General features: G+C 41.2%; 1 protein-coding gene across 3 annotated transcripts in view; it reads right to left on the reverse strand.

The window, feature by feature from the left end:
• LOC134538832 (protein scarlet) overlaps positions 1 to 12,213 on the reverse strand; it is a 463,007-nt gene that overhangs the window by 47,128 nt on the left and 403,666 nt on the right. For all 3 annotated transcript variants that reach the window (XM_063380356.1, XM_063380355.1, XM_063380354.1), the window contains 3 exons: positions 9,560 to 9,730; positions 5,798 to 6,036; positions 4,881 to 5,067 (listed from right to left, as the gene is read on the reverse strand). In XM_063380356.1, the coding sequence (XP_063236426.1) occupies positions 4,881 to 5,067; positions 5,798 to 6,036; positions 9,560 to 9,730 (597 nt within the window). The remainder of the gene's footprint in view (positions 1 to 4,880; positions 5,068 to 5,797; positions 6,037 to 9,559; positions 9,731 to 12,213) is intronic.

Below are 12,213 nucleotides of genomic sequence, written 5' to 3' on the forward strand. Positions count from 1 at the left end.
ATAACATTTTTATTGTAAATAATAGATTAATCATTCAAGGTGGAACTCTTGACGTCTGGATTATGTTAAATTGCATTATGTTCTACAAACAGGGCTGGCGTACCCATTAGACAAGTCACGTGATCGATTGGGCGGCGACATATTAGGGGCTGCAAAAAAATAAAGGTGTGAAGAATCCAAATATTAGTAAAAAAAAACACTTAAATGCAAAATTTGCCTCTTCGACATTAATTAAAAAAACAGTGGAGGTATGAATTTGTATCAGAAAGTGTAATTATTTTTTTTTTTAATCCACAGTGCCCGGTAATTTGAATTCGCCAAGGTGGTCACCTTAGTTATGGGTTACGGGTGGGGCTAAAAACGTGATTTTTGAAGTGAAAACTTTTTTAGCCGCGTTGAGCGATTTTTGGTAGGGGCAAAACTTATGGGTTCGCGTCACCGACATGCTAGTGACGTGTTGCGCCAGACTGGCAAATCGCAGCGGCCTGTGTACATGTATACGCATGTATACACTAACACATTGTATATACTCGACTGTATCATGTGCGTGTTGGACTCTTTTTTGGATGGGTAAAATCTTGTGAGTTCGCGTCACCGACATGCTGTAGTAGCAGTAAGTGAAGTTAATTTGACCACGTGAATACATGACCTAGGTCTGACATCACTGGTAAGTCATAGCTAGGGAATGAATTTTTACGTAATTTTGACATACCACTGACATCTGTTGCGACTAAAAAATGATGTAAGGATAAATTATATCATGCTGACATCGTACTGATATAATACCAAAATCATTTTCTTACATACATTTGACGTAGAAATGATGTCATATTACACATTTAAAAACCAAGTTTTAAGTTTTCACTTCTGTTGACAGTCCCCATGACTGGCTATTTTTTCCCCCTAGGGTGGCAGACCTGTTTGCGCCGGCACTGCCTACAGCCACCGCAAATTTTGTCAGTGTAGCCAACATTTTTCATTAAAATATCAGAGTGTAATAGCATTATTTTTCTCATATATTTTAGACAAGTTACTTACTAGGCACCTCTAACCATTTCAATAAAATAATTATTGCATCAGAAAATGTTTTTTTTGTGGTGGTTGTTCAACTTCAATTAAACGTAATCCAGACACCCAAGTGTTTCATATTAAATACTATCTCTGTTATTCACTGTGTATCCCCTTACTTTAAAGACATATACCAGACTAGGAAAGCACTTCAGAACATAAGTCGTACTATAGTTTTTTGAATTTATTTTTGTCGGGACGAACATGTAGTCGAAGTTTATCGGTTGAATTCAGACTCACGCTGTACACACACGTGAGATCGGAGCCTGGGCTTTACTCTTCTTCCCTTTCCCTAGCAACAAGATCGTGACGCCTTGGAGATGAAGTCCGACGTGGCGTAGCCTCGGGAAAAGTCCAAGCACATCCTCAGAACCTGGGCAACACTGGAGCAGGCTGACGATTCGGTGTGCTACGAAACAATGATTTCCGTCGCAAATAAATTGGCCTATTAAAAAAAAAAAATTGTTTGTCTGTAAAGTCGGTTTACGGGCGATAGTTTAACGTGACAACGTCATAACAAAACATTGATGAAATGATTGCATACTTTTATGAATAAAATTGAATATTTTTTATTGAATTATCACTATTTTGTATGGATACAAAGGAGTGGAATGAAGTCTACAATTTAATTGATAAATTTACTTTTATTTGCACTCATTAATTCAAATTTGTTTATTGCTTTAACGAAGAGATTATTTTAACTATAATTTTTAGACATGTTTGCTATTTAACTTCTTCCAATCTGTGTTATTCTGTTAAAGATAGGACGATGATAGGAAAAGTAGGAAACTAATGGGAGTGTTTCAAGTTTAATGTGCCTCGAAAAAGTCAAATCGATGGTTGTTCCAATCGAGTGGAAGAGAGATAGATGCGGCGCAAGCGTACAATGAGCGTAACGGAATAAAGCGTAACGGGACAATGTGCGTAACGGGAAAATGAGTCATCCTTTTTCGTGCGTGCAGCCGGCGTTCATCGATTTATTAGACGTTGTCACGTCAAAAAAATCTAGCACCTGCAACCGATCATTAGACACCTGTAATTTTCGTGTTCCATTCTGGTGCTAGGCCAGACCCCAATATTCAGTCCCTAATCTAATCTGTGCCTTCAGTTCACCGGAAGATCTCAAATTTTACCTTCTTATTAGAGTCAGGGCTTATTATAGAAAGTCTTGTTTTTAGTTTCTACTCCGAAGGACGTAACCCGCGGCAATAAATCATCTTGTCGTCCCATTTTTTTTCCAAACCAACCAAACAAAAACACTTTCACGACGACACCTCCTATACGCACCACACATTTATCAAACTATTCCAAATATTTATTGATTCAACTTATAAAGTAAATAAGTACCTAGATTTATTTTCAGTCATTTATTTTTAATACATACCAAGTTGGATAGTACGCAAAAGAAAAAATACAAGTTTTTAAATATTTGTTGAAATACATGTATATGCATGTTTCTTTCAATACAAATAATTTATTTTATCTTCCCTTCAACATTTTTTTTTGTGTTCTAGCACTACGATATTCAAGTATATATCTATAGTAAAACTTACTCTGCCAGTTAAGGCCCCCCCCCCTCCCTTTCCAATATGTGGTCCCTTCTGTCACTCTTTAGTTACTTCCTTGCCTATTACTACAGAGCGTGAAAAATAACATACATTCCAAAGAAAAACGCAATTTCAATGCATAAAGTTTGGCGTTCTAACCTGTTACCAAAAACAAGAATTTTGTAGTTTTATTACGGATATTTAAGATGGTGACCATGAAGAAAATTTCAACGTTTCTAGAAAAAATTATGGAGCAAAGTTTGTATTAAAATTTTATCAATTAAATTTTTAATTAATTTTATATTTTTTCCGATTTTCTAGCATACACATACAAATTTTCAAGATGACGACCGCAATGAAAATTACAACTTTTCTAGAACCCAAGCGGGTGGAATGTTATTATTATTTTATTATTAAGCTTTTTATTAATTAAAAAAATTTTCCCGTTTTTTACAATAAAAATTACGGATTTTCAAGATGGCGACCTAACAATAAGTGCAACATTCTAGATTGCAATATGGTGGACGTAACGAAAAGTGCAACCGTGACGTCATACACATACAAGATGGCGTCCTTAACGAAAAGTGTAATGTACTAGAAACCAAGATGGCGGGCGTAACGAAAAGTGCAACCATGATGACCAAGCTCATGACCAAGGTTCAAGCTCCCCTCCAGAGGATAATAGAGGCTTGCCTAAAGGGAATTGAAGTCTCTGAGGGGATATTTAGAAACATGTTTTCTCTCAAAACCGGAATTTGCCCCTCGAAATTGGAATCTTTTAATTTTTTCCGATTTTTAGAGATTTTTTGGCGGAATTTTATTCTCCTAAAACTGGATTTTTTTTTTAAATTTTGGTTACTTTTTAACAAATTTTGAAAAGGTTGAGTAATTTTTTTGGCAAAATTTAAAGGTCAAGGTCAAATGTTAAAGTCAAGGTCATCCTACATCGCCACAGTGACGTCAGAATTCAATATTGCGGGGGTACAATCACTCTTCACTTCTACTCCTGTGTGCCCGGAGCTCATTATATATAGTACTGAAGTGAGGTTAACCTATCACTTGCAAAGTGTCAACGAATGTGACATTTTTATTAACCTGTGGGAACTTTAAAAAGGCTTTTTCATACAAAGACAAGTAAGTTGAGTCTAGCCTAGAGTTAAATGTAACCGCATATTAAAAGTGGCTTTTAACAGTGAGCATTATATAAAGGACTTTAGTATTTCCGTTTAAATAATACTATAATAGTTTCTTAAGTTTCTAGAAACCATTGTCCAAAACCAAAATTTTTTGTTACTGTTTAAATAAATTATTAAAATCACTATTTCTACAAGCGACGCGAATAACGTAAGACGTAATAAACTCGCGAATATGACGTGACCTTTTTTTATGGAACGAGCCGGGTCAATAAAAAACGCTCCACAGTAAATAGTTGTAAACGGTCGGTTCTGACTCACCTCGTCCGCCACCACGTGGTTGCGGTGCAGCAGCAGCGGAACGTGCGCGGGTCGTTAGAGCACGCTTCACGGTAAGTAGTAGTAAACGGTTGGTTCTGGCTCACCTCCTACGCCACCACGTGACTGCGGTGCAATAGCAGCGGAACGTGCCGGGTTGTTAAAACACGCTCCACGGTAAGTAGTAGTAAAATATCGGTTCTGGCTCACCTCCTACACCACTATGTGGCTGCAGTGCAGCAGCAGCGGAACATGCCGGATTGTTAAAACACGCTCCACGGTAAGTAGTAGTAAATTGTCGCTTATGGCTCAACATCCTCTGCCACCACGTGGCTGCTGTGCAGCAGCAGTGAAATGTGCCGGGTTGTTAAAACACGCTTCATGGTAAGTAGTAGTAAATGGTCGGTTCTGGCTTACCTCCTATGCCACCACGTGGCTGCGGTGCAGTAGCAGCAGAATGTGCCGGGTTTTTAAAACACTCTCCATGGTAAGTAGTAATAAATGGTCGGTTCTGGCTCACCTCCTATACCACCACGTGGCTGCAGTGCAGCAGCAACAGAGCATGCCGGGTTGTTAAAAAACACTCCACATAAGTGATAGTAAACAGTCAGTTCTGGCTCATCTACGCCACCACGTTGCTGCGGTGCAGTAAAAGCGGAACGTGCTGGGTTGTTAAAACACGCTTTACAGTACGTAGTAGTAAACGGTCGGTTCTGGCTTACCTCCTCCACCAGCATGTGGCTGCAGTGCAGCAGGAGCAGAATGTGCAGGGTTGTTAAAACAAGTTTTACAGTAAGTAACGGTTCTGGCTCACCTCCTCCGCCACCACATGGCTGCGGTGCAGCAGCAGCTCCACCTCCTTGGCCGCCTCGCTGACGGCGAACTCGTTGCAGATCTGCCGGATGACGCAGCGCGAGTCCTCCTCCGCCCCCGGGGTCAGAGCCAGTGTGCGTATGAAGAAGTCAGCGGGGTTGGTGGCCGGCGGACATTCGAACCCCAGTCTGCGACACGACAAGTCTTCCCGTCAGAGGCCGGGTCCGAGACTTAGCAACCGGCCTTGAGGGCCTCAAAGACAGCATAGCATCCTTCTTTTTTTCCCTTCTATCATTTCGGGTTCTTCCCCAATATTTACAATACACTAATTATTTTTAAAATGCTAAATGAATTATACATACTTATAAAATTTAATGATTATTTTTTTGTTTTTATATATATATGTAAATTTTTCGATACTAAGACGAACTATCACAGTTATGGCTAGTATGCGGTTTACCTTTTTGAATTAAATGTTCGTATGTAGCTCCTGTGAATTTTACTATTTTCAGGAGAACCAAGGTTTTTATTGACTTATGAATGATTAACCAAAAATTAAGAATTTAAACGAAAGAGGCTATAAGCAAATGTTTAATTAAAAATTGTGTATCACTCTATTATGTTTTCTCAATATATGCAAGAAATAAAATAATGATTTCTCTTTTCAGTTTTCTCAGAACCATTTTAAAAACTATTAACTAATTTAGACTATTGGTACAACATTAACCAACAAAAAAAAAAAACAGACACAAAAGTATCTTAATGTATTAGAATTACAATTAGTAGGTCATCTTATAGAGAAAAATAGGAAAAATTGTACCATGAGTTCACTTCCGGAAACTTAATTGACCAACTATAAATCAATTTAACTTCAAAGAAATTACCAAAAAATAGTATGTTGAACATGACGTCTCTCACCTGGAGAAGAACTGGAGGGCGGACTTGGAGTCGCCGAAGAAGGCGATGCGGCCGTCGGCGACGAGCATGAGCTGGCTGAACATGCTGAAGATCTCGGAGGAGGGCTGGTGGATGGTGCAGAGCACCGTGCGGCCCTGCCCTGCCACCACGTGCATCATGCGGATCAGCGTCTGCGCCGATTGCGAGTCCAGCCCGGTCGTCGGCTCGTCGCAGAACAGCAGCGGCGGTCCCGTCAGCATCTGCCAGCAACCACCGTGTCAGTGTTCGGGCATGTTCCACACCATCTGCCAGCAACGACCGTGTCAGTACTTGGAGAAGTTCCTCAGCTTATGTGAGCAAACTGAGTCAAAACTTAGAAATGTTCCAAGAAATCGCCAAGAAAACTGTGTCCAAAACTAAAAAGTTATGCAAAATATGTAAGCAACCAATGTTTCATTATTCGGTTATGTTCCTCACCATATGCAAGCAACCACTGTTACAATACTTGGCGAAGTTCCACAGCATATGCGAGAAAATACTGTCAAAACTAATAAATGTTTAAAAAAAAGCTAAGAACACTGTGTTCAAAATTAAAACATTCCACAAAATCTGTGAGCAATCACTATGACAAAATTCGGTATGGATAGTAAGTTTTGGACAGGGAAGCGATTTTTGTTATTTTCGGTTGTAAAAGTACAAGTGTTTTAGCAGCCTTGTGGTACAAGACACAGGAAGAAAATGGTCACAGCCAAATTCTTTATTCATTCAGTACCTCTTCAATCATCTGAGTATTCCAATAAAGTACATCATGTAATAGTGTACTACCAGAACATGAAATAGATATGGCTAGCGAAATGAATCCTATGGGTTAAGGTTGGAAACTCGATGGCGGTGAACTTGTGCCCGTAACATATGGTGAAAAATGTTTTACCAGACACACTAATGAAAATTTTACTTGTACTTGTAAAATTAGCTGTAATGGTAACAGGCAGTCCGCAAGTTGGACACAGCAGAGGGGACCTGTTTTCCAAGTCTAATACAGATGTTGGGCTCTGGATTAATATAGAATTGTAAGATGATTCTTAAACTACCCTTAATGGGTGCAGACATAGGAGGGGCAGTGGCGGGTGAGCCAGACTTAGGGCTGGAAAACAGTATAGTGGTAACAGGCGGGAGTGGGCCTGACCCTGCAGGAGAATGTGACTGTCTTCTCAGGTGTCGGAACCGTTGCTGATTCTAGCTATCCGAGACACGATCCAACAGGTCCACGGAATGGGTACAAGGTGCGAATACATAGCCTCTCCTCACTACATGGCAATCCTCTGCCTCTTTGTGGCACCATTGAGGTTCATGGTGGTGGCTATTTTGGGGTGGATATCCTCAGCCTCTGATCATAGCCGCCTTTCTAACTAAAGAGGACTCTGCCGGGAATACCCTTGCCTCAGTCATCCTCAGCTTGTCTGGTGGGGTACCAGAGATGGTGAAAGGGCTAAATCTGCGGGCAACAGCAGTTACAACAAAAACATTTCTGGGGGGTTCATATACTGAGCCCTGGTGACGAATACCAATGGCCTGGTTGACCGTGAAGAACCAAGGTGAATAGAATGGAGTCTGTGTTTGCCGCTGGCGGTAGATTGTGCACCTGGACCCTGGTCAGCTGTAAACCCCTGGTCTCAGGTACAGGGGCCAGGGGGAAAATCCGAGATAACTCCGAGGTCCTCATGCTAGCTATGTTGACAGCACCAGTGGTTAGCCCTAGACGTCATCCAATTTGGTAGGAGTGCAGGATGATCCTTGTGTGAATGGATATCCCCGCTGAGATTCCCTTTGTCGGCCCAGGATCACAATGGGTAGGTTCCGTACTTGGTGGTGGTGCTCTGATCGCATGGAGCAGATTCTATGGGTTTCCTAGCCCAATGATGAGTCGATGCAGTGAGCGTCGAGGAGAGGTTGGATAGGCCTCCACCGGACCATGGGTTCACTGGGTGACTGAGGGGTCCCAGTTTGATGTGGGGGATCGGGGTGGGCACCAGCAATGCTGATAATGTCTAAGGGCTAAGGACACAGCCAACTGTCTGGTTAGCTCAGTAAGGTGGGGGGTTAAGGTGGTGACTATGCTGGGATGGGTAGGACTCAGTCCCTGATCATATCTGGAGTTCTAATGCATTTCCCGATTGTGTATATGGCTTATACATATCCTTGCCCATGGGGGCCCTGGGGCGAAAAGGCTAATTGTAACAGCTTTTGGTTACCAAAGAAAACCTGGGGGAAACCTCTTGGATTGGTCATGGTTATGTAGTGGTAACTATTGTAGCTCCAGAAAACGGACTTCAGTGCAGTTGTGTGTGTGAATTCAGCCAAGTTAAGCATTCTGACAAGGAAGCACTGGCGAATCCAGGGGGAGGGGGCATAGTGGCATGGCCCTTACCTGAAATATGAATAATATTCATTTTTTCTCCTGATTCCTAATCATAGGAATTGGGAGACTAACACTTAAGTATTATTTTACTACAGTTCTATAGATAATAGGGCATTATTTAACCACAAACAAAATGTACTTAAATTTCAATTCTAAATGTGCTAAAATATAATTGTAAAATTTTAATTAGGTCTTCCCCTGACCTTCATTCTGTATCCGCCCTTGCGACCAAGAGCCATATGTACTAGAGGACAGTGATGAGGACTGACAAACAGAGAAGTTTTGACATTTATCTCACCACATTTCTGCACATTTTCATTTAAATTGTACTTTGAAATAATTGACGTATTATAATAAAAATTGTTATACATAGTTAAAATTAGTTATGTCAGTAAGGACAATGAAATACCATGTACAAATTTTAAACTAATAGGAGGTATTTTAGCTTAGGGTAGACATAGCTGTACACGGGTAAATGCCGAATTAAAATTTATTTTTGTGGTTATTCGGACTTTACCCTTTAACTACAAAAACCTTCTCGGAAAGGTTTAAGAAACTGAACAATTTTAACAGCTGGTAGCGTACATCAAGGCGATGATTCATAAGAATGTAACGAAAAGTTCAATGCTCAGGATTGGGGCACTCGATGATGGAGAGGGAGAAGGGGAGTTATGAGCACCACTCTTGTCACACTCGGGCAAGCGTTAGTAAAGATACACTGTAGTGCTGCAATTTTCGTTATGCGGGAGACTAAAATGAGTTTTTTATCATTGAAAAATAAATTAATTTAGAACCATATAAATTTTCGTTCGACATTTCCTATTGTGTTAGTTTTATTTTTGGCATGTGTTTCTGTGAAGTTTCTCTCCAGTGCAAAGCAAGCCTGGGTAGACCTAGGTTGACTTCTCCTTCCAGCACAACAACTGTGACTGTTTTCCGGCCCGAAGGCAGTCTCACCCGCCACCTCCCCTCCTATGTCTGCGCCCCTTTAGGGTAGAATTAGGAGTCGTCTTACAGAACTTATTAATCCAGAGTCCAACATCTGAACTAGACTCGGAAAACAGGTCCCCTCCGCTATGTCCGACCTGCGGACCTCCAACTGCCTGCACAAGTCAGTGGACAGAGTTTCACAGGATGTCAGCCTCAGGTTTCCGCCGCCCGGCAGGCCAAGACTTCGGAAACCGGTGACCACCGAGGTCTGCCTCCAGACAGGCTTCAACCAACTAACTTGTCAATCCGGGTAGGAAAAACCAGAACCGTGCCCCAGAGATGAATGACACTACACACCCCTTCCAAGTACACCATTTAACAACAAACTGCAGGTGGGATGCGGCAACTGGAGGGGTAGAGGACGCAGGTCTCACCTCGGTGGCGAACGACAGCCTCTTCTTCTCGCCGCCGGAGATGACCTTCTCTGAGCCGCGCCCGCCGATGCGCGTGTTGGCCAGCTCGTCCAGCCCGAGCTGTGTCAGCAGCTCATGTATGAGCCTCCGGCGGTCCTCGTCGTTCACGCGTCGGTCCATCTTCATGCGTGACTGCGGCAGCGACAACACCACCCACCGCTCAGAGGGAAGCCCGGAGTTGTACACAGGGTCCAGACCCACCCGAGCGCGCCCGAACAGTTCATCTTCGGGAAGCCTTCTTTTGACAGACGAGAGAACCAAAACCCAAAGTTCCCCGAAGTTCATGCTTTTTTTTACGTATATTTTATGTAGCTATCCTAACCAAATCAACCGTCCACAATGTTTTAAAGTATTTATAATGTAGCTAACCTAACCTAATTGACCATTAGTATCCTTTTATCAACACTGCCATATTTATTTACAATGAACAAAAAAAAAAACGAAGATGCACGATCGGGCATTTGTCTCTCTCGTCTGTGAAACGAAGGCTTCCCATGGTTCGGCCAACTTCGGGATATTTTTTGGCAATGGAGTTCAATGTTAACATGGCACAGAAAATTTATCCCTTGATCCTGATGGCATGATCCTGTAAATGTTGAACCTGAGGTACACGGTGCTTTCTGTTCTAATTTAGTACGTCGAATGATCCTGCACAAAACAAATTCTTGTGATAAGACAATGAACAAAGATCTTAAGTTGATCACAAAATATACACATTCTTTCTATGCAACTTAAGAACATAATTCTTTTTTTATCACAAGTATTTGTTATGTGCAGGATATTTCGACATACTAAATTAAAACAGCAAGCATCATGTACCACAGGATCAATATTTACAGGATCATGCCCTCAGGATCAATGGAAATTCTTGGATACGTGACACGGAAAAATGACCGAAAGCTATTGCTAACAATCACCTGCATGCAACGGAAATCATTTTCCAGTGCCTAACTCAATAAAAAATTATATTATAACCCATGTATTGTAAACAAAAAATTGTGTCAAAGCACTAACATAAAACTTATGACAAAAATTAAACAAATTAACCACTTAAACTCACTATTATTATAAAGTGTTTTTGATATCCACAAACATAGCCGTGTTATGAATCTAAAACAAAATACAACCGAAGATGGCCGAAGGTGAACCCTTCGGGTGCCTTCGGGTGCCTTACCACCACTCAGCGAGGCTCACAGCCCGTCTGCTCCACTCGCCCGGCTACTCACTACAAAAACACTCTGGGAATTTACTAGAGGAGCGACTTTTATGAGAAAGTTCCGACAGCGCGACCGAAATGAAACTTATTGCTTATTAAGTAGAGATAGAGATAACTTATTCCTATATGTTTATTGAAAAAAAAGATAATACTTGAGAATAGTGAGGATAAAGGGATAATCGGAAATAAAAAAAATTGCCTTTTTCCGCGTCCTGTACATATTGGCGTCTCTTTTAGCTGTTTATTCCCAGGATGACATTATAACACCTTATATTTACTTCTGCTTTTTTATTATTTTAGGCATGATTTTAAATCAGGATCTATAGCGGAATAAAATTAACATAAATTTATGCTTATAAAACCTATCTCAAAATTCTATAAGTCGTTTTGGCATTTAAAATCACAGTGTTCACATACCTACCAAAAATAAATTACAATTATGAACCTAACATCTTAAAACGATACGTCTTTTTTACATTCTCAATCACACTATTAACAAAAATATGAATGATACTTATAAAGTTAAATGCACAAATAAGAAATACTTTTAACCTGAATAAAAAAATTATAGATATTTTAAGTAAAATAAAATATATAAAGTAGTGTCAATCGTCAGCCGTTTCGAAAACTGACGAATAGACCAACACAAGCAGCATTAAAATAATTCCGTAGCATCACTGCTGCATCAATTCTACCTCTCCTCTGTCGTCTCCCCATGCGGCTGTTACAACTAGCATATAGCGTGCTCCGCTAAGTACCTATCCCTCCTTCTTTACCAGTTTCCCATTTGACCGCTAGCGCATGCGTTGGAGTGGCGTCATCGCTGATCCTCTACCGGTTCCCCCACCTAACTATTCCCCTCATGCGACCGGAACTCTCGTAACACTCGAAAATTGCAGCCCCCTCAGCAAAAAAGTTTCATTTCAAAATCCATCTCGTAAATTTTAAGAATATAAACGTTTCAACAGTAGATAGCCTATGTCGAGGCGAGGACTCATAAGATGAAACGGTTCAAACATCCTACAGAAGCAGCAAGCACAAGAATGATCGCGTGTGAGGAAGGCTTAATTTAAGTCCAAACGGTCAGCTCGGGCTGAGCAGTCCAAACTGGAAGTTGGACTGATCGTGTTTGGTAGCATTTAGTTTAATTTCTGAAAGTTGCAGGTGACGCCAACCACGAATGTCCACCATCCAGACGTTGAAATTTATGAGTGTAAAGGTTCCTGGTGAGCTACACTCCTCGACAGACGACTCACCATGAAGTTAAGGTGCTCCCTGATGGTGAGGCTGCCCACGAACAGGTCCTCCTGGTGAGCTACACTCCACGACAGACGACTCACCATGAAGCTGAGGTGCTCCCTGACGGTGAGACTGCCCATGAACAGGTCCTCCTGGTGAG

The sequence above is a fragment of the Bacillus rossius genome, chromosome 14 (genome assembly GCF_032445375.1).
Source record: "Bacillus rossius redtenbacheri isolate Brsri chromosome 14, Brsri_v3, whole genome shotgun sequence".
Classification (NCBI taxonomy): Eukaryota; Metazoa; Arthropoda; class Insecta; order Phasmatodea; family Bacillidae; genus Bacillus; species Bacillus rossius.